At 41.1% G+C, this 23,092-nt stretch overlaps 1 protein-coding gene and 1 long non-coding RNA gene across 2 annotated transcripts; one reads left to right on the plus strand and one right to left on the minus strand.

Annotated features, from left to right (window-relative positions):
- Positions 1-76: 76 nt before the first annotated feature.
- zmp:0000001236 (mastermind-like protein 2) lies at positions 77-22,242 on the plus strand. Its single transcript, XM_057049929.1, has 5 exons — positions 77-1,245; positions 15,215-16,411; positions 19,062-19,223; positions 19,312-19,408; positions 19,490-22,242. The coding sequence occupies exons 1-5, from the start codon at positions 838-840 to the stop codon at positions 20,311-20,313; spliced, it is 2,688 nt and encodes an 895-aa protein (XP_056905909.1). The 5' UTR covers positions 77-837; the 3' UTR covers positions 20,314-22,242.
- On the minus strand, positions 7,344-8,270 carry LOC130535096 (uncharacterized). Its single transcript, XR_008953031.1, has 2 exons — positions 8,021-8,270; positions 7,344-7,664 (listed from the first exon to the last, which is right to left on the minus strand). It is a non-coding gene; the product is annotated as an uncharacterized LOC130535096 (long non-coding RNA).
- Positions 22,243-23,092: the final 850 nt, after the last annotated feature.

Genomic DNA, 23,092 nt, shown 5'->3' on the forward strand with positions numbered 1-23,092 from the left:
ACCCCGTTTCGTCCTCATGAATGCGTAATGTCAAAAGAGGAATGTTCGTACAATAAGGCTCTGTACTGTAGTTCCGCTTTTGCCTCGGTGCACCACACGGACGATTATGTGTGGACTATATCAGAAGAACCTCAATGGGTCCGCGCGTTGGCTCCGCGCTTTTGGACTTTTAACGTACTCTCAGATTTTTCAAAGGCGGATGCAAACAGAAAGGACTTTTTCCACCATTACAAAAACAGTGAGTGGTTAAGTTTTTGTGTTTTTTTTTTTTTTTTTTTTGCATTAATAGAGTTTTTTTTAAAAACCACGGTCGCTCGCTTTCACTGTATTATTGGTAGCTCAGTGTCGCACATTTTATATAAAAATAAACTGGAAATTTGCAAGAAGGTGCCTATGGATGGAACCGAAGTTGTCTGTGCCGTGGATTTCAATTATTTCAATCCACGCTGACATTTACCTGTGAGCAGACGTTTTATAGGGAGGCGTTTTATTCTAGGTGCGAAATAGTGAGGTTTTCGTGTTTGTAAGTCATTTCATGATAATGGCTTCCTAAAATTTGGAAGAAATCAATAATAGATCTCTAAGACAGGGTGTTCATATGTCTTCAAGTTAGTAAATGTTCTCTAATCGCACTTGAGCGTATTGTCTCACATTTCATTTGCACACAGCCGTGTAAATTTATCTATACACAGCCTGCCGTTATATGTGCGCGCATCTTTCTTTCCATATTGGATCGTAGCTCAGCCCGGACCTCTTGTTTATTTCCATGCGTGCACTGTGGTCCATTATAGCCTCGGTGGACCTCAGTTTTTATAAACTTGTAGAAGACGCGCGGTTATGGGAGAAGCGACCCCTGCTCAGTCTGCAGCAGGGCCATTTGTACCCATGTTGGGTGTCGGTTTAGGAACTATGCCCGGTGGAGTCGGGAACGGACCGGTCGGGGCCAGTGCCAGAGGTTCGTCGGTACCACAGCTGCACAACGCAATAGTGGAACGTTTACGCGCCCGAATAGAGCTCTGCAGGAGGCACCATTCCACCTGCGAGAACCGCTACCAGAGGGGCCAAGCCGAGACCTCGGAAAGGGAGCATGAAAACACACTTCATCTGCTCAACATAGTCCAGCAGGGTACCGGCAACCGAAAGCCAAAGGGAAGCCGGGGATCGAACCAACAACCCCCTGAATACAGGGCCAACGGAATGCGGAAGTGCACAGAGAGCGACCAGAAAAATTCTACGCGCACAGCGGTGAGTTGGGTGATTTGTTAATGACGTTGTTGGTGTTGGTTTGATGAACAAAGAAAACCTGATCCTGGATAAAAGCGCTCCCTTCTTTATCATAAAAGATCAGATCTCATTACCCCCCAAAATGACTAAAGCCAACCAAAATGATTCCAAACAGCCTGGAAATGGATATTTTGCTTTTATATAAGCCATCAGTCCCCAGGGAAATGGTTTGTGGTTCAATGTGCAGCTGGGCCAATGACTGAAATCAGTTGTTTTCAATAATTTATTTAAAATCATGTGACTATACTTTATTTTGCAGAGTAAACGATTCTTCCAGTAAAGCCATTACAATATAGTGATTTATCAGGAGAGAATGCTCTCCACCGTATGTCAGACAGTTAGCTTATACCTTCACGACGGCCATCATGAATTAAAATTGAATATATTTTGTCATTGAATGACCTAATGTGTGTATACGCTTTGAAATTGTGGTGATGCTGGTGAAATGCGGTCTACAAAGACAAAAAATGATGACCGCGGCAAAAGAGTGAAGAGGAAATGAAACGCTTGCACAAACAACCCTGAGGTTAAAACGCTTTCCACAATTTGTGATGATTGGTCGGGGTGAAACACCATCTAGTGCAGAAACCTTGATATATTTACTGGGTATGTCTCTATATTCAGTCCTAATGAGATACATTTTTGAATGGTTTTGCTAAATGAGTGAGAGTCAGATTGTTCTTTGGGTGAAATCATTCACTATATCACATTCTTAGCATTTTTTTTAAAGCCATATTTCTACTATGGATTCCTCCGTGCATGTTATTGACTGTTCACACTGGAATTTACCATCAAAATACACACCAGGTGAGGGGCAAACCCACTGGATTATGAATAGATGGGAATGAAGACTCCTTTAACATCAGACCTTATTGAGACAGGATTAACAAAGGATATTCATCAAGATGAGACAAGATGAGAGCATCGTTACCCAAAGACTCTGAAAATGATTTTCCATAATTCCTACCTGAGCTTGCTAATAGCTTTTCAATCCCATTTTAAAGAATAACCACCAGGTTCTCTTAATATGCCAGCAGTGTTAAATCTACATCATTCCCACTTGCACATATGTACAAATGTTGGGGTTTGACATTAATATCCAGTTAACATTTTAAACGAATAAATAAACCAACTACAAGTTTAACAGTCGTCTGTCCTCTCTACATGTTGCCCGACAGGCTCTGTCATGCCCAGTTGTTACTTAATGGTTCGTTAAGCATTTTCTTGAAAGATTGGCCATGAAACAGTTTGAAGCAAAAGGCCCCCATATAAATGTTTAGAGCCACTGAGACATTTCCTGTACATGTTTACTTTAGGTCAAACAGGCCTTGGAAAAGCAGTAGGCAGGAGGTACCTGGTGATTAACAGTCCTTTGTACAGGGAGGATTTTCTTAGTTGCTAGTTTTTGTCCTGCAGCGGTGACAGATGTGGGAACTTCAGGCCTGCAAACACCAATCACAAGGTGATCTTTATGCAGACTTGGTCATCCTGTGACTGTAGGAGTGAGCTGGAGTGTGAAGGGTTAATGTCCAAGCCAATGCTGCTGCACAGACTCAAATGAACACATTACTGCACAACACAATACTTCAAATCTTGTGTTACCGTAATTGAATGCAACTGGAAAGACGAGGCAACTTTATATAGCACATTTGAAACACAAAGTGTTTTAAAGTGCCTCACAGAGTTGAAGAAAACCTCTAAAAAGCCATTCAACAATAATACATAAAACAATAGACATAAAATAAGTGAATAAAATGAGTGGAAGTAAAAAATCATCCTTTCCCTGGTGGACACAGACCTCACTGGTCTTGAATATACCAATTTGGGCTCTTTTGTATCCTGGACCTTCCCATCTTTATAACCTCACTGTGTATCTTGTCTGTATTGGACACAGCTCAGGTTTATAACCCAAAAAATAACATAGGAACAAAGAAGCAAACAGTAGTAAATTGTAATGCAGCAGAGGGGATAAACTATCAATCAAAGGCTCATGTGAACAGTAGAGTATTTAGTTTGGATTTGAAAGTGGCCACTGCGGGGGCACGTTTGCTCTCATCAGGGAGTCTGATCTGTGCACGCAACATTGTAGCTAAAAGCAGCTTCTCCATGTTTGGTTCTGACTCGAGGTTCTACCAGGTGAGTGCTTCCTAATGATCTCAGGGCTCAACTGGGTCTATATTCTACAAGGAGATCAGAGATGATTCTGGCCCAAGATTATTGAGTGTTTTGTAACCTAGCAGCAGCACATTGAAATCAATTCTGTAGGTAACAGCGAAGAGGAGTAATGTGTTGGAACTCTAGCAGCGGTGTTCTGCATGAGCTGAAGCTGTCGAACAATCTTTTTAGGAAGGCCTGACAGGAGAGGGTTTCAGTAATCCACCCTGCTGGAGATGAAGGTGTGAATAAGGTTTTAAGTCTTGCCTAGACATGAGGCCTCTGTTTCAGATGGTAGAAGGCTGACTTGGTTTCTGCCTACACGTGAAGATCAACACCTTCAGTTTGAGGTCTTTGTTATGCAAATGACAGAATCAAGACGTTGCTTTTGTTGTACTGTTTATGTTTTATATCTTTCCTCGTAGGATTAACTGCCCTCTCCAGCTAGCATCTGACTGATGAACTGGCAACTTGCTGGTTGTTAAACTGAATTCTTATTTTGTGTTGCATCAAGTATTTCAACTATTTTTTGGATTATTTTTTGTAGTTTTTTTTTTGTATCTACTCAGTTTACAAACTGTAAATTTGGCAAATAGCACAGAATGTTTTTAATATAAAAAAGACCAATAAAATGAATATTATTATACCATTATGGTGTTCCGGAAGGCTTTGAAAGCCAACACTTCTTCTGATTGGCTTGCCCTGGAAGCCCTCGGATGCTTCAGGGTGCGTGGGTTTTGTGGTAAGAGTTAGGAGCGTCTAACCCGCCCTGGGATCTTGTACCAATGTCTGCGTCAGTGTCTCTGAAGTTCCTGTTATGATTTGAATATCGTTTTTCTTTCATTTTTTTGGCTGTTTTCTTTAAAAAATAAACAAAAAAACGAGTTGAGAGGCATATTTCTGCTGGCATGTGGATCTTTTGCAGGATATAATATTTAGATTCATGTTGATTTATTTAAAGCTACTTTTTTACCTGTAGTTTTACAAACTACATGTCACCAGGGGTAGAAATGTAGTTCAAACTGTCTGAACTACATGACGTTTGCCAACTAGCTTCCCCAACACAGCATATTTTTGAGCATTCGTTTGCAGTAGGGTGGCGTGAGCGCTGTAAGGGCTTCCTGGTAAACTCCGTTTGACTGTTAAAATGCCTGAACTGGAGCTGCCGGTGGTCTTATCTGGCCTGGCTGTAAGGTGAAACAGTTAGCCTGGGTCCGTGGGGGCCACCCAAAGTGAGGTCCACAGCTTCCTGCAACACACGCAGCATCCACATTCATCCCACAGATCAAGGACATGGTTACCAAAGACTCAGTCGATGCAATTCTGTGGATTCTGAAGTTGTAATCAAGTGTCGATTGCGGTAGTGCAATATCTTGCTGACCATTATCACCAAATTCAATCTGTCCAGATATGCTTTAATTAGTATGATCATTTAAAGGCAAAAGTGGCACAGTAAATATAATGCCTAATAATAATAATGCAGTCAACGCTACAAAAAAAACCCAAAATCACCAGCACGATCATGTGAGAGAAGCAAAATGAAGATGCAAATCAACCTCAATATTCTGTAATCTGATTCTCAGGACATGATTCCAGATTTATCTCTGTAAACAAGTTGTTATTCAAAGACAGGAAAGTGTTGAGTTAATATCGCACACAAACTAATGCTGTGGCTTGTCACTTTCCTGGAAAAGACTGAGTCCGAGGAGATTTGTTTTGACAGCATGTTGATTCTGCCTTAGTTAATTGCCACTGCATCCTTTTTGGCTAAATCGTGCATGAAACGAACGTCTCAATTCCTCCAGTAAACACAGTGTCCCGATAACATCAGCAAACATGTGTCCTCAGCAACTTTGCTATAGATTTTGTAATCGTGATGAGCTCGCCCTCGAGGGAGAGTTGGACTACAGGCTTGTACAGGCTTCTGCACTGGCAGCCAACCTAGATACCAACAGAACAAACCAAAGTTTGATGAGCGACATTTCTCAAAGGACCTTTAGATTCAAATCCCTTTCAGGTCATGAATGCTTTTATTGAAACTATTAGAGATTATGTTCTCAGTCATGTTAAGAACAGCTTTTTTAATATCATTCAGTGTCAGGGTGGCATAATGGTCACAACCTTCCACAAAATATTTATCCTGGCATGATGATGTGCCTAATCTGTCAAAAGCCAGAGCGTCTGTTCGGGGGGTTCTTTACTTTGTTCTTACTAAAACTTCATTTGATGTGGTGCTTTTCGTGTCTTGCTTTTCTTTGTGTGTCCGACCGTGGAGGCTGTAGTTGACTACCCACTTCAACAATGTTGTTGTTGGCAAAAACAAGCATCACTTCCTGTACACCAGTGGGCTTTTCCCAGAGCAGCGTCCACAAACAGCAATAACATTCATAAGCTGAGAGGCAGTTTGAGAATTAGTGATGTTAAATAGGATTATATTTGATATACAAAGACATCGAACAAACACTGTTTATAGTAATTACAGCATAGTATAGTATAGAGAAAGTATAGTATAGTAACTCACTTTTTTGTTAGTGAGTTGGACATGCAGAAATAGCATGAAGCAAGAAAATACCCTAAAAGAAAATATGATACCTGCAGCAGTGTAGATGGATTTGAACTGTAGATCTTCCATTATAGATCATCTCATCATAGAATCTAAAAAAAATCACCGCTCCACCATCTTTTCTCGTCATGCTGCTGCTCTCATACATATATTTTAGCACACTCGTCCACACACACTTAATGTTTTATTCAGTAGTCAATGGGATTCCTGTGCCCATCTTTAAGTAGCTCAGCTTAAGTCATAGAGACGAGCCGTCTCTTTCTCAATCTTTAGCGGACAACACAATGAAGGATGCTCAGGAGAAACAAGGGAAGGCTGCTCTGGTGGGCCTGGTTTGTTCCGCAGCTGTATGTCTTTATTCTCTTCAGGTAGTACATAACTGGGAAAGAAAAACAACTTCTGGTTTGGGATTAGTGGAACCTTAACCAGATTATATATTATTATTTCACAAACACACAAGCGTGGTTTTAGGAATCCCTTTGATTAACTGTCAATGATAGAATGGGACTATTGTTATTAATCCTTAAGCCATTCATATGGTCTCTAAATACACTGCATAATATTTACAATTAATTCTGCTCTCAATTCACAAGGTCATTAAATATGCACAAGCATTCGAGAAACAGAAGGGAGGAACTGCTACACGACTTCAGGCTTGTGATTATTTTTTTTACTCTTTCCACATGAAAGCATCTTTTGTTGTCGCCCTTTGGTGTTTTTGCCCACATTCATTCTCAGTCATCATTTCACACCAGTCATCCATCAGTTCCTTGAAATATTACGAGGATTTAATTCATTTATTTGTTTCTTGAAATATCTTAACTGTTAATCTCCATTCAGACATGAACACCCACGTAAAAAATAAAATTCTTAACATTCCGGGAAAAAGGTTCAGCAATGAAAGGGGTTTAGTCTCTGCAGCGGACTCTTGTCTGCATCTAGATACTTGTTTCATGTTTTGAATATAAATGACTCCACTATTCAGCACAAGTGAACATTTGCACAAGGTTGAAATACCCCCACTCCCCCAACAGGTTTAGATCGGAGTCCCCACTGTATGTCTGGCATTGGGTATGTGTTTTCAGCAGCTTCCTGCTTCTGCAAACACTTCATTTAAATGTAAGCATTATTTTGGATCAAAACATGAAAATCTCTCTTCTGCTCAACAAAGATAATAGAGGACAATAGAGGATCTGGGGATGGAAACGTTGATAACAATGTCATAGATTTTATTATTCCAACATTTCATTCTCAATCAAATTGAGGATGAAATGTTGGAATAATAAAATCTAATACATTGTTTAAGGATATTAAGAAATAAAGACACAGCTTTCAGCAAAACTCCGAAGGCCACATTTATCATTTAGACACTCAGTTTATATATCTTTCTTTCAAGGGAACCTCGTGTGTTCATGCCTGATGTGATTTCTTTTCCTGAGAAAGTTCTTTGAGGTTTGTCAGGTTTTTCTTGCTTGACTTAATTGAAGAGAGACCAGGATTGTGTAGGAAAGGTGGATGGGGGCGGGGGTAGTGCAGGCCTGTACCTTGGAGTGTCTTTCCACAAGCGCTTTGCTACCTTGTGCTGAAACTGGAACCCTGTGGGAACGAGCAGGTTCGGGGTCATTATATACGCAGGGCATGGAAGGTGAACTGAGGAAACAACCTGCACAAAAGCACAATGGATTTGTCAAATTAATGCTAAAAGAAGCCAAAGTAAAGCCACTTCTTTTAAGCTGACCATTGATGTCATGTAGTTTAAAAGCACAAGGTCGTCTATGATTGTTCACAGTTATCTAACAATCAGCCACATGATACATCAACGTTATACCTGCTGTTCTAAACAGTTCCAGCTACTGGAGAAAAGGGTACGCACGTCAGACGTCCTACAATGATTGCAATCACTTTTCTGAAATTCTGGATGCCTTACATAGTTGAAGAAATTAATAGAAACACACAATTAACTCTTTCGTTGAGTAACGATTGTCTTGAGAAAATAAGAGCTCAAACCGCCTCGTTTACCTTGCTCAGGAAATGAGAGAGTGGGCTCCCCTGGTGTCACTGGCAGAGTTTTGCACAGAATGCTGGGCTAAACTGGGAGTGGAGGCCCATGTTAGATCAGAGTTCAGACATGTTTACATTACAGCTCAGGATATTTCTCAGAGCCTGGCCAAGCTGCAGAGGTTCCCAGGCTCCAAAGATGTGGAGTGCTGAAAAGAGGCACAAGTGTTCACTTTTTCTTCTCTTCCTCCCACTACAGTGATCTGGGATCTCAGTCATAGTTCAACTCCATTTGCATTGTTAGAATATTCTCTTCTTTGCAACAACTGGCTTTAGGAGACTATTTCAGGTGAACTAGGCGATTTTAAGAGCCGTTCTCTACTACTTCTGTATTTCTAAGAACAGCTAAAGGTCATTTGACAAAAGTGGTCCATATTTAATTAAAGTAGACGATTCATTTATCAATGAATTTCTGTAAATGTCCTGTTTCTTGCATCAGTTTTACCAGTAATATGAAGAAAAAGCAGCTGAAATATTTGTGTTGAATGTTGGGCTGTGCTGAGGTGTCGCAGTGTTGGCTGTGCTCTGGCGTCTGCTGTCTCTCCACCTTGCCTAAAGGCACACAGTCATTGGTGTTGCCTCGACGCCATGAAAGGTGAAACCATGGCAGGTTACGTGTGTGTCCTTGAAAATCAAATACAATTAGTTTGTAACAGAGCGTTGATGTAATGGGACAAAGCTTCTGTGGCTTTGGACATCTGGTTCTAAGTTAGCATGCCAGCCAGTTAATACCTCATCCCATACAAAAATGGCTTCAACAAAATTAGTCACCTCAGCCAAAATGCTAATTCCTAAAAAAAAAAAAGAACTTTATTTTAAAAGGAAATTTAAGAAAGCGAGCATTCAACGTACTGTATATGGTATTTTCCCACTGAAAACAGCAAAATTAAATTATTCTGTTCACACTTCATTCAATGTCTGATACAAACAAACAAGAATATACTAACCTATGTTGGTCAATCTGTCCAAAGTGTAGTAAATGTATTTGAAATGCATTCTTATTTCATTTCTTTGATATGATCCACCCTCTGTTTGTTCAGAAACCTCACAAGTACATTTTTATCTACAGGCATTATAGTGACACGTGGGTGTGCAAATGGGTTTACAAGTGGTCAGTCTACATCAACAGAATACACAACATAAGCATATGTAGCTAGATTAGGCTCCAGGACCCTCCCCGTGACCCCAAAAGGGATAAAGTGGTCAAGAAAACAGATTGAAACAACATGGAATAAAGCCTACATGGAAAAAAAGAGGCATTACATAGAACAAAAAACAGGCAACAAGCCAGTGTCTAACAATTATTCTTCAAAATCGAAGGTAAATACTCATAACGGAAAGACTTGTTGTCCTTTCCCCTTTCAAACAAACTGCAATGCTGCATTCTTTTCTGTCAGAGAGAAAGTGGGGTTATTATGTGCAAATGCATGATAACAAGGAAAAAGAGTGAAGAGAACATTCCTTTCTCACTCCCACTCTCCTCCACCACACCCCCATCGCTACTCTCTGCCACCCCACCCCCAGTTTCCTTCCTGTGCTTTTTTTAGTCTATTGGATTTTTCTTTTTTCCAGACCCGGAAACAAATCTTGCCTTTTTGTGCTACGAGCATTGTTTTTGATGGGTCTGATACACAGAAACGTGGTGACACGCCAACCTTCCTCATATGATATTCCCTCCACTGCACTTGGCAGAAAGTCTATTCTGCCTTTTGCCATTCATGATCATAAACCTCGATGTATTTTTTTTCTTCTTTACATTACGCAGCGATGTGTTGAATGCACTGCTCAGCACTGTCACTCACAACGAAGGGATTCTTCTGCTGAGAAGAAGCGTTTTGCATCTGTTGCGCCGTCTCAGTCAGGGTGTTTCCAACCAAGCTCAAGTGTTCGGCCTGATGTAGCAACAGAAAAACTGCTTTCTACTCAGTAAAGGGAACTAGTTAAGCTTAAAACTAGCACAAACAGGCAGGATAATCCCATAGTGATGCACAGAGGAGTTACAACTCGTATGGGTTAGTGAAATCCAGAAAGAACCTGGTTATTTAATTGTGACTTTCAAAGCTCATTTTACAGAAGGAGAGTTTCAGCACGTGAACAGACGCTGTTGCAAGTCTCTGATCATTAACCATTAACCAGAACTGATATTTTACAGCATATTGCATAAAGATAATACTTGGATTTTTTATTCTTTACTCATATGTAAACATAGTAATACATGAAAGCTGGAAAAACTGCAAGGAAACTATGAATTATTAATTGTAATTCTCAGTATATTACTATGTTTAACAATGAGATTAATCTGTAACAATAGAATTTCACCATAGAAGTCTACATATGTGACTGTTGCACAACTATTACTGTAAGAAATACTTGTATGAGACAATAACTCCCACATGTGCTCAAATCTGTGATCACATCATGGGAAAGTTTTGTTTTACTGGACGAATTACCTGAGAGCACACTGTGACTCCTTCACTTGCTGTGACATGTAAACCTGTTTCTGGTTCACAAGCTCTTTAGAAACAGAAAAAGTACCCTGCATGCAGAAACTTGTCCTTGCAATGGGTTCTACTGCACCCTTGAACTCTTCCTGTGTCTTTAAAGACTAACACATGTACATACAATTAGGAAGAATAACTGCTGGGATTTCTGAAAAGGAAAATTATAATAAAACATTGGTTATAATATATACAGATATTACCTGCCTACAATGCCTGTTTGCCTGGTTGACCAATTATTGTTTCTGAAACAGCAAATTGAACTTATTGTATGCTTATATCTGTCCACTTGTAATTAGTATTTCAAATGCATTAGCAGCATGTGTTGTTTTTTGGTGTTTTGGGATTGTTGGGATCTTTTTTTTTTTTGGTCTTCTGGGAAATGTCAAGCTGATGATAAATTTTAGAGGTCACATATTTTCTGCACAATGATCCCCCCCAGTGGTCCCCCCACTGCAGACTTTTCCTCAGAATCTGTGAGAGCTCTACACTGTTTTCTGTGTGCATCTCTGCCAGCGCCTGGTCTGCAAAGACCTTATTTGGAATGTCAGAACTGATAGGAGTAGGAGTCAAACAAAGCGTCCTACTCATTTATTTTTTTCCCCTCTTACGTTCTATCCATAGCAGCCCCCTTTTAAATACAACTAGCAGAGGATAGCTGAAGAGCAGGAGCAGATTAGTGTGTATGTTTGTCCTCCCACATGTGTGAGCATTTCAGATGAAACTGAGAGAGATGACAAAAATCAACAAGTATACCCTTTTCAACTGATGGATTTTTTCCCCACTCAAGGGCTTTAAAACACTAAATGTGTCCCCCCTCTCTAAAAGCATGGAGCTTATCAAGACCTGGCTGAGTGAAGCAGCATTAACGTGGCATTAAGCACTCAATGCAGGTTTCTCATGGGGCATAAAATGGATCCTTGTTTCACTGGCAACATGACACGCTAGTGTTGCTAAATCGCACTTTGCTGCAATCAAATGTGTAAATATTGTTTTCGCAGTTGGCATGTCAGTCATTGACTTTTAGGATTTCAAAATTCCGACTGCTGCGTCGGATACACGCAGCTCAGAAGTTTCCCATGAGCTATTGCAGCTAAATTTTAGTTTTCTTCTTAGTGGTCAGAGCTATGACCCATGACTGTGTTGCTCAACTCACTCATGGCACCAGTGACTCTTACCACGCTGCAGCTGCGTGCTGAAAAACAGCCAGATGTTTAGGATGGTCAAATGAGCCTTGTGACCAGGAAACAGCCACACATGCCATAGGAATTGCCTTTGAAAACAGGAAGGGAACTTGTTCCCTGCTTATGGGTGTTTTCCTGTGGCATAACCGGAGGCAAGCTTTGTGTTTGGCAGCTCTAGTGAAAGAAAAGATACTAATTGTGACATGGAAATTGACCCAGGAAGGGTTTTTTTTAGAAGGTTTTATGCGACAGAATGATGTACAAAAAACTCAACTCAGTTTATCTTTTGATGTTTTAGATGTGACAAAACACAAGTGCTTTAAAAATACAATTTAATTCTTTACTTGCTAAAGGCACACCTCTGTCTACTTGCTAGTTTGACTGCATCATCTCTCCATGCACCTCTGGGGTCTACAATAATTGCCCTTTTTTATGGGGCAAATTTTAAAAATTCAGATGTGAGCTTTTTTTTAAAAATTATTAGTTCAAGAGGTTCCTTTTACAGCCACTGCATACTGCATGGAGCAGCTCTGGCCACTGGTGATTTTGTGTAAATGTCTTTCTGGTTAGGAATGACGTGGAGATTGAGATGACAGCAGTGTCAGGAGCTCTGTGAGGCACATGGCCATCGGTGATGAGATGTGACGGCTTGTCACTGCAATGTTGGTGACCTATAGTATGTCTTCAGTAGCATGACCTCGCTGGTGTTGTGTTGATTTGACAGGGTCTGCCTTTTTGCCTCACAAACACACGGACTTGCACACTTGATATTTGTCCTTAAGAATTCTGCTCCATAAATCTCCCATAATTACTGTCATTTTGTGGAACAGGAGAATATACATCCACTGCAAAATAAGCCGTTCCATAATTTAACTGGTTGTAATATCAATCTTTACTGTTGCTTTTGATTTGTGCCCTCGGATAATAGAGCTGTGGTATTTGAACAAGATGTGTCTTTTATGCGCAAGCTGACTTTTAATAACACAGCAAGCTTCTCCATGGAATGTTAGTGATGAGCTAACTGTTGGAAGAATCTGCCCTCGGTAAACATAATGGATGATTTCTCTTCAAAGAGCCTCTTATCGTCTCTCACCATTTCCCAGAGGCTGCCACAAAGCTGTCTTCCTTTTTTCATGCTGCTGTTGCTGCTGCTCATGCTTCTCTTCTGCTTGCTCTCTGGAGGACAGCCTCAGTCTAATACAACTGTGTCAGGAAGTGTGGGGATGTAAAGTGCTGATGAGCCAAAAGTAGCCCACCTCTGCAGTGTGCGGCTTTGTCCCAACGCACTCCAGTCTGATTAGGGAAGCACACCATCAGCCTATGTGCACGTTCCCCTATAGCCTTATGGGATGGACCCTGAAGGTACGTTCGTTTTACGGATGAATGCTATTCAAAAGTGGTCAACAACAGCAGAAAAAAGCAATGCTGTTGTGATGATTATTAAGTACCATGTGAATGTGGAATAAAGAGTTAGCGTCCTTAGCTTCATAAAATTACAATTTTTCAGGTTATCCAGGAGGTTAGTCATTCTGCTTTAAACTGAAATTATAGTGAAGCCTATAATTAAACAGAGCCCTCTATATTTTACTATTCTACAAGCTTTATTTTGCCTGGCAGTTGAATATTGGCACTGATCTTAGGGCTTTTGTTTCATATCTGGCAATAAATGAGCAAAAATCCTCTCTTAAAACAGTATGCGACCTGCAGAGCTGCATAAATATTATGTCTCCCTAGGAACACAGCATTCATATTTTTTCCTGTTTTGGAACTAGTTTTTCCATGTCAAATGTAGGAAGGAAGGTTTAATAAGTCTCCCAGGAATTGATACCAATATGTTCCTGAGTTTTAGTCAAGAGATTTAAGGCTGGTGAGCTTGATTTTATTATATACACACCCTCAAATGCTGTACCTGTCGAGAATGTCCATTAATCAGTATCAATAAGTAGTAGAAAATAAAGACCAGAGTAAATGTTTTGGGGGTTTGGCTTCATTAACATTCTGTTTACATCTCATCGAGACCTGAGCCGTACATGAGGGAGTTATAGATATATCTAGCAAAAGGACTCGTGCGTTCATCTTTGATTTGGACAAAGTGTGCATGAGTCTTTCATGAGTCACTTTCGAAGACATTCTGAGCTTCAAAGCTCATTAAATGTTAATCAAAAAATCTATTTCCAGATCACTTGGAGATCTGTCATGAGATTTGAGACCAGTAAGAGGCCACTGCCTCTGAGGACTGAGTGAGCAGGGTGGTCCTGACTGTGTAAAATGTATTTGCCGTGATTGAATTATTATTTTTTTTATCTTTATTGGACATTTGACATTAAAGACAAAATGCAGGTGACATAATTCGGGCAAAATCTGGAATTAACAAAGAAAAGCTCCCTCTAAGAATCGTTTTTAAATGGCACATATATATACATGTATATGGGGTATGTTTGTCCTTTAATAGCTTTTGGCCACAGCATCAGTTTTGGTTCCATTATTCATGGCTTATTCTCTCGGATAGTTCTTGAACTATGAGTTCCTCAGTTTTTTCAGAAAGAGCCTTGCGAGAGTGCGCATGAGGTGCAAACACTAGAAGGCATGTTTTCATCTGCATTTGGTTGAAAAAAAACAAAAAAATAATGTATTCTTCAGAGGGCAAAAGCCTCTGCATTAAACTAAGTCTCTTGGAAATGTAATCTTCTGCATATTCTTCCACAGGCTTCTTTCAATGTCTTAAAAACGGACGAATTAATGCTGCAGGATGGAGCGGTTAGAGTTGTGGAAAAGACATGTATAGAGTGAAGTCAGAACCACGTGCCAGCATGTTAAGCAGAATCTCCGACACAAAGGAGAAACTCAAAAGGAGGCAGAAATGAAGAAAATATAATGTATGCAAATGAGGGAACAAAGACCTCATTCTTCTCTCAGCTTTCTCTCAACTGCATTAGACTCCTAACTCGCGCCGTGCCCATTGCACATCGACTTGATTGCTTTCAAATATTCTGCTAATTTTTGATTATTGCTACACTCTGATATTTACATCTTTGCATTTTTAAAAAAAAGTATATCTGCTTGAGTTTTTTTTAGTAGTGATTGAAAAAGAAATTGTCCTAATGATGCAAATAATCCTCCTTTACAAACAGCTCAAGTACAGCAGAACGTCAGAGCTGAGAACAAATTCAAAGTTGATCAGATTTAATGACAGCTCCAATAGAGAATTCGGCGTAACCGTCCTCACTACGGTCGATATTATTTGATTTGGCTCATGAATGCTTTAGAATCAAGTGCTGTAATTGAAATTTCTATATAAGAATTACTTGACTTGAGGGGAAGTTTTCCGTGAAACAAATCTGTTTAATTTCCACTGCAATGAACTTTCAGAAAGTGTCTGCAGGAAAAATGGGACGGCAGCAATTGGAAGATCTTCTGTATATCTTTTCTCCTTGTTTTGACATTTCAGTCTTTTCTCTCTGTGTCTTTTCCAGCTCCAGGGTTCTTTAAGAAGAAAGATTGAGGGACATTTACCAGGACAAGTACAGAAGCAAAATGGGCTCTCCTGTGGTTTCCCTGGATCAAACTTCAAGCGGGTGTGTGTAGATACTGGGAATCTGGGACATGGGTCCTGCAGCCATAACCTACCCCAGCCTCATACGCTACATGGATCCTCAGCCATGAGCACACAGAGGAAGAATTTCATGGTGCACCATGGTGGAGTTGGATCGGACAGATTCAATATGACTTTGAAAGAAATGAAAAAGGAACCCATTGAAGTCCCGTCCTGCGGCCATCATTCCAACGCTGAGATGATTTTTGACTTTAAAGATGAAGGCGGTGGACAAATTGACCCCGAGCTCCAGGATCTCTTTGACGAGCTGACAAAGACGGTGCCAACGCTGAACGACCTGGAGTTTGAGAAGATACTAAAGCAGGACGATGCATTTGGTGTAGATTTAGGTCGCCCAAGTTCTGCCGGAGCCCCCGCCAGTTTGTGCTCCCCAGTGGAAAGGCCGATAAAGATGGAACAGTCCCCAGAGTTTGCTCAGGTTCATAGCGGGTCGCTGCAGCTTCGACCAGCCTCAGCCGGACCCTGCTTCACGCTGACCACCACCTCTTCCGCCAACACATCCCAGAAAGCTACTCAGGCCAGCAGAGCCATGCCTTGTTGGCCTGAAATATCTCACGCTGAGCAACTGAAGCAAATGGCAGCCAACCAGCAGCAGCCCAGCTCCTTGCTTCATCATCACCAAGCACCCCCTTCAGGAATGAGTAGCTGGACTCCTTCCCTAAACACCCACTCCTTGACTACCACCTTCCCCCAGGACAAAGTTTCCAGTCCTGCCCCAACTGGCCAGCAAAGGTTTAGCTCCCAGAGTAAAAGGCTGAACAACTGCCTGTTCAAGGCAAACAGCTCTCATCATGTGGACATGAAGGTTCTCAGTGTTAAGCCCACGTTGCACTTCAGCCCCAAAGCACCTCACTCTGGCAGCCAGCCAATGCCCAACATGACAAGCACAGCGACCACCACTTCAGCCCAGCAACAGCAGCAACTGTCCCCATCAAATGGCAACCAACCGCGTCCAACGCTCCCCTTTCCGATGCCACAAATCACAGCAGGGCCCCTCTGTCTCCAACCCAAAGCTGCGCCTGAAGGGATGCCTTTTAAACTGACCCAGCCAAGACAGGTGAGGGCTCTGGCCAAGGTTCCTTCACACATTACTCTTCTTTACTGGTATTATTGATTAGAACAGACACAATTAGAAAGAAGACCACTCAATTTTGTTTATTATCAATGCATCAGCTGGAGCTAACAATAATACAGCAATGATACAACATCAAGGCAGTGGGTTTTCTTGTGGGACCTGTATTGTTCCAGCTTCAGTGAAGTGCCTTTGCCCGTATGTCTCCTTTGAATATGCATTTCCCCGGAAAGTTGACAATGACGCAGATTGCCAGTGCATGGTAGATTAGCATGCAGGACTTCTAATTTCTCTTCTTTTAATGGTGGTTCCCCATCGGGGCACAGATATGCTCAGCAGGATTTGCTAATTGGAGGTTGTTAGCTACAAGGGACAAGTGGTGGAAAATGACAATAATCTGCTTAGCTGGGTGCCGGAGGTTGAATCGCTGATTTTTTAAAAATTATTTATTTTTTTCAGGATTGGAGAGATTTAGACCATCATGTCTGCAGAATCTTTAAAATACATTTGGTTTTATATGTTCAAAAATGTTTGTTAACATTGGTGACAGTAGCAACAATATTGAAAATGTTTAAAGCATAAATTCTAAGACATAAAAATGCAACCTGGTTAAAAATTGTTGAAAATGGTTGAACGCAGACAAGCCTTACCAGAGCTGGATGACAAAAGAAGCAGTATATGTGGACAGAAACTGGTTATAGAGAGTTTTCTCCTCTTTCAGCCAGCACATACGGGGTTAAAATCCCAACTAATGAAGAAGGGACAGCTCACAGAGGGGAGAAAAGAGTCTCACAGTGAGCTGAATTAGTAATGCTAGAGAAATAAAGGTCCTAAAAGAGTGCCCTGATCCCCTGTGTAACATTAGCAACTAGCAGTCGACTTCCTCCCACTAAGCTGAACCCTTTTAAAACAGATGTGAGCTTTTGTGAAGCTTCTTGCTGTTTAATAATCACTTTCCAAGTCCAACTTGTCAAAATTCAAATTCACCACGCTGCAAATCTCCAGAAGGCAGAATAAAAAATAACAAGCTTGCTTTAGGTATGAAGATATCAGTTGGCAGCTTTTGGCAGTTGGCAGCGCTAATGCAGTAGAAAATCTGGGGCTGCTGGGTAATGTTATATCAAGGACAAAAAATGTGATGTAGTCACATCAGTATTGTTGCGGTGTATTACAGTAGAGGAGTGTATAAAAACCTGCAGTGGCGTGTTTAACTGCTTTTTCTTTTTAATACTATATTAATTCAGGTTGGTTTCTTACATGAAAAGAGCATTGTAATTTTATCCTAAGGCCTGTCATTTGGATTATATACATTTGTGCTTTAATTTCTCTAAACTTAATTTTTTAACAATACAATCAGACATTTGATCCCCATTTTTGGGCTTTAGATCCCTCTGTTATCCCCTTTTATCAATGCATCTGTATTCCTAAATCATTATTAGGCCTTTGTTTGCTCCTCCAAGAACAACAACAACATGATTCTTTTGATGATAATGTTGTGGCAGCACATTTCTCAGTCAGGATAAGATTGGGGCCACGGGGGCGGAGCCTACCAGGTTGCTTCAGCAGTGCTAAGAAGGGAGCACTTGTTTCCTGGGAAAGGGAACTGCTGCCAAGTCCAGATGCCGAGGCACTCCCAGGGGACAGCGTCATGAGTCCAGACTAGAGGAAGTGCAGTGTGAGAGCGAGGCCTGGATCACTGTCAGCTGCCTGCACTCCTGTAGGATGGGAGGCTAAATCACTCTGCTCCTTCTCTGAGGCCTGAGCCACATGTGGGATTCATTTACAACAAGCTTGTGAAGAACGAGTGCAGGGAAAACATGGAAAACAGCTCCGTGACACATGCGGGTGACACACGGCAATATTCAGTTGTACACGCTAAAACCAGGCACAGCCCCGTCGTGAAATGTGGACGATCGTTAAAATAATCAGAACGGTGACTACAACGTAAATGGCAGCTTAAAGGCGAAGGAGAAGCAGCCTGCAGTCGTGCTCCGCTCCTCTTTGCTGTGTGGGTTGAGCACAGACAGAGACGTCGTGCAGTCCGTCCTGATGCGACTCTTGACAAGATTTACCTTTCTGGTTTTCTGATCCCGGCTAACTGAGCACCAGTTAACTATCATCCACCCATTTAAAACGGGTGTGAACATTCTTCTCCTGGGGAAAAACAAACTCAGTTCTCTATAGACCCTCATCCTGTAGTAAAGTGAAGGGTTTTCCCACCAACCGAACCCTCAGAAACCTTTTAAAACCACATTTTCATGTCAGACGTCGGTGACGGTGAAGGATCGCCTGCAGCAACACACAAGAACAAGACTGGCGTGAATGTGGACGTCTCACTTTTACCTCATTGTGTTGAATATAATCAATGTTATGTCAAGAGTCCAATGGAAGAAATGGAGATTGTATTAGTCATTGTGTTGGCACAACACAACACACAGACAGGCGCAAACAGGAATCTAAAGTTGCGTGCTCTTGCCCTCTAATGGTCAAAATATGTGATTGCAAAGTTTGGACGACTGTGGTGTTTGTGTTGCTTTTTGCAGCAAATATCCAAGAAAGAAAGAAAAAATCATTTGCATTGACGGGTTAAAGTTTGTCTTATTCATGCCAACCATAATGTGTGTCTCTGTTACAGATCGTCCCTCCTGGTTCGAGGCAGCCTGCGTCTGAAAGCTTGGGAGCGGTTCCAGGCCAGCTGCAGCATCGGGCTCCTGCACCCAGCAACCAAGACAAAGGTCCAGCCAAGAATCCGGTCCTGCAGAGGCAGCTCACCCAGCAACACGGCCTGGGCAACTCAGTCAGTCACATTTTCATTCCACAAACATCAGTGCAGCTTTGGCTCCTTGAATCCTGATGTTAATTAAGGATTTATTTATGTTGAAAAGGACAAAGACAGTTCCCGTGATCGCTTCGGTCACTATCTTACGCGACCGCCGCCTGATTACAAGCAGAGCACGGTGCAACAGGGAAACATCTTTCCAGGTGTGGTCTCATTTTGCTTTACAGAGTATCGGGAATTCTTTCCGGCATCGTTTTCATCCGTTTCTCTGGGTTTGTGTTTAGGTCAGAACTCCCTGTCGTCCAGCAACAGCCATGAGAAGGACCTCCAGCCCTTGTCCTGTAGGTCCGGTCCACGTTGGAGTCCTTCCTCATCTGACCACAGCTTTGGTATCAGAACAGACTCTCACCCGGCGTCTTGCGCCGGAAGGTTCCAGCATCAGAATCAAATCGGAAGCAACCACAATAAAGCTAGATTCTTGGTGCCACCTCCACAAGGGAATTCTGCTTTTGGGATGAACAATGTAGCAGGTGTGCAATCGCCAACAGTCTCAGGTGACCTGCATTCTCCAGAGGTACCTGGTCCAGGCCTTGGAGGGTTAATGAGAAATATCACTATGGGCTGGAGCTCCACCAACAAGCAAGTAACAGCTGGACCGGGCGTTAGGAGGCCATCTAATCCGCTACAGCCTCAGGGGACACAGCTGGACATACTCAACCATTTATACCCGCAGAGACACGTTGGTCCTCCCAACCAAGTAGCACCAGACAGTGGGATCCTGGCTCAGAACCTTTCCATGAGAGACACGGGCCCGAGACCAAGCCAGCCTATGATGGGCTCACCATCAGCAGTGATGAACCTGAACCAGGCCTCCCCTGAACAGAGGGTACCCGCTGGCAGCTTCTCAGAGTCCAGCCCCAACGTGAGCAGCTACCACAACAACCGAGCCAACCACCTGACCTTCGACTTCCTCCCTGAAGGAGACAACACAGTTCCAGGGATAAACACAGACTCGGACTTTATAGACTCGCTGCTCAAATCCGGTTCTGGAAATGACGACTGGATGAAAGATATAAATTTGGACGAGATTCTGGGCAGTCACTCATAGGTTTGGATGGCAAAATGTTACATTTAAGATATAATGGGTAACTTTTTAATGGAATTTTATATAGCTATTTGATATCCAAGTATAGATCGCGCTGTACTGTACTGTGTTGTATTTACTGTGAAGGTAATTTGTGTTTTGTGTCTGTATACTTTATTCTTTGTGTATTAGCCCAGAAACTGCTTTATTTTTGCAGTCAGTGTTTTTGTGCTGGGCCTGTCGGCCAGCGGCTGCAGTGCTGTCACAAAAGATGAAACACCAAATTCACTTTGCTGAGAGCAAAAACAGACAATGCTGTGTTGCCTTTTTAGTTTCAAAGTAAAGACTTTTTTAAATTCTCATCCACTATTTATCATATATAGTTTTTAAGCCTTTTCACTGTGGTAGTTTCTGATGTCATTTAAATAAAGTAACCCTTCGTTTGTTTATTCATGCAACAGTAATTATAATTACCAGGATAATAATAACATACCAGACATGTAATTAAACATTTTATTTGAATAAATGAAGATGCAATGTTTAAATTGTTTCATTAACGGATACTTGGGTTTCATTGTTGAGGTTTCTTTGCTTTTCTAGCAGTGCACTGAAGTGTGTGTGTGTGTGTGGGGGGGGGGGGTTCTAACTCATGCACTAATTATTCTACATATATTAAGCAGCTACTGACGTTGCTGAAGGCAATGACATGAGCATGTCAAATCAAAGTCAAACTGAAAGAACAAGAGTGATAATGATCCCATCTGCTATTTATAGCTTCAAAACCACAGTTAAAACCTCATCCTTACAAACTATATTGCAGAGGAGAGACATCAGCATTAACAATAAAACCGCTTTATTTAAAAAATAAGATTAGGAATTATAATAGAGACAAAAAAACTGAGACAAGTGTTGTCAATACGAATGTTTCTAATTTTATAAATGTCACTTGCGTTCTGAACTGTCACAACTGTTAGAGCATCTTTTCCAGAGAACATCTTTGGTAAAAGTAGGCCAGTTTGGGCCCTTTGCAAGGATGAAGGTTGTTTTTTTTGTTTTTGTTTTTTTTTAAAGAGAACTCACTACTAACACAACGACCTTCTCGACTTTCGTAACCTTACAAAGACTCGAAAATCTTGGAACAGCTTTAGAAGTAAACAGATATCAGAAGACTTTGCATCGTTCCGGTCGCAAACGAAAAATGTCAGTGAAAGACGAAGGTTTAATTAAATCTGGAGTTGATCTACATGAGACCCATTCAAATATATTCCTTGGCGGATAACTTTATAGTCGTTTACAACGAGACTGAAGGTTGCATGCGTAACCACGCCCATTGTCATCCTTGTCTGCTATAAATACTGTATTTATCTTCAACAAAGCACGCATTGATCCATCCTCTTCATTCTTTTGCAGCCAGTAGCCGACAATTAATGGATTATGGCAATCTCAAAATGTGTTGTTGGAACAAAGAAATGTGAAAGTTGTGACTTATACGCACAGACTGTTCACTTCTTTGGCGTAATATCATTTGACAGCATTAATAACTCGAAGTAAAGATCTGTGATCGCAGAGCTCAGCCAAGCAGGTCATTTCCCCACACATTGTAACCTACTCTTCTAATATACTGAAATGTACATGTGATGAAAGCCCCTTAATTGGCTTTTTTGGCCAATGAACAGATAATGCGTTGAGTGGCGTCTTCGAGTAAATAGGAGCTCGTTAGGATCTTTTATAACGTTGTTACATTACCTGTGTCCACAAGTTCTGTTATTATTTATAAGGTTGTGACAAAGCTGTTGTTGTGACCCCATAGTAAGTTGATGTAGATCAAACTCGTCCCTGCAGTTAAGATTCCAATTAAGCAATGGTTGAAATACAACCAAATCGAGGAAAGCAGCCAATCATCTGCAGGTTTTTACAAACTTTAATAAACGTATTGAACTATTGAATTGTAAACCATTCTCTTTGTTCTCTTCATGTCAACTGATGACAACAAAAATGTATATACTATAATATATTTTAGCGCATTCATCGCGTACTTTTCTTTGGGTTCTTTCACAGCTGTTGTGTGACGTTTGTTTGCAATAATTGACTTAAATACGTTTCCACAGCTTTTCTTCGAATCGGACTTTCCAACAGAGGGCAATGTGTTCAAATAATTCAAGTTTTTTTTATTTTGAAAGGGTTTAACCGGAAACACTCTAAACGTAATTTTTGAAGAAAAAAACTGTCTGTCTTACGCACGCGTTCAGTTCCTCTTTTGGCCACAAGATGGAAAAAAGACTCGAAAATTTGAATATTCTTCATAGGGTTTAATCTTGTGTAATATTAAAAAAATAATTAGTTGACTAGTTTATATCCCACTCTGTGTGTGTGTGTGTGTGTGTTGTGTGTGTGTGTGTGTGTGGGGGGGGGGGGGGGTGATAACGGATCATTTAAGATTAGTATGTTGCCGTCTTCGAATTCCGCTTTACCCGGCTCTTACCACTAGGGGGCGGTCAGCTTTCGATAGAGGACGTTTAAATCTAGCTTCATACAATTGGGCCTTGGGCCTTAATTTTGAAAAGATCTGCCGGAAAACGCGTACATCAAAGGCTACTTTGGGGCAAAATGAATAATTGTAAATTCTACAGAGTAAAAACTTTCTGAGAAAATCCGATCATTTGCTTTAGTATAATAACCACAAAAAAATCCTTATCGACTCTTCAGTTTGACCTTCGTTTGTCTGCTTTTTTTAATCGTATATTTTTGTTTTCTTATAGATTATTAGTTATTGGGATGTCTGCATGTTTGTATTTGCTTCATT

Source organism: Takifugu flavidus, chromosome 12 (assembly GCF_003711565.1).
Source record: "Takifugu flavidus isolate HTHZ2018 chromosome 12, ASM371156v2, whole genome shotgun sequence".
In the NCBI taxonomy this organism is placed as follows: domain Eukaryota; kingdom Metazoa; phylum Chordata; class Actinopteri; order Tetraodontiformes; family Tetraodontidae; genus Takifugu; species Takifugu flavidus.

Bases quoted from the DNA above. Each gene is read 5' to 3' on its own strand.
- zmp:0000001236 (XM_057049929.1), top strand. From the start codon at position 838: ATGGGAGAAGCGACCCCTGCTCAGTCTGCAGCAGGGCCATTTGTACCC. The intron at 19,224-19,311 runs GTCAGTCACATT...TATGTTGAAAAG, and splicing joins AACACGGCCTGGGCAACTCA to GACAAAGACAGTTCCCGTGA. The intron at 19,409-19,489 runs GTGTGGTCTCAT...GTTTGTGTTTAG, and splicing joins ACAGGGAAACATCTTTCCAG to GTCAGAACTCCCTGTCGTCC.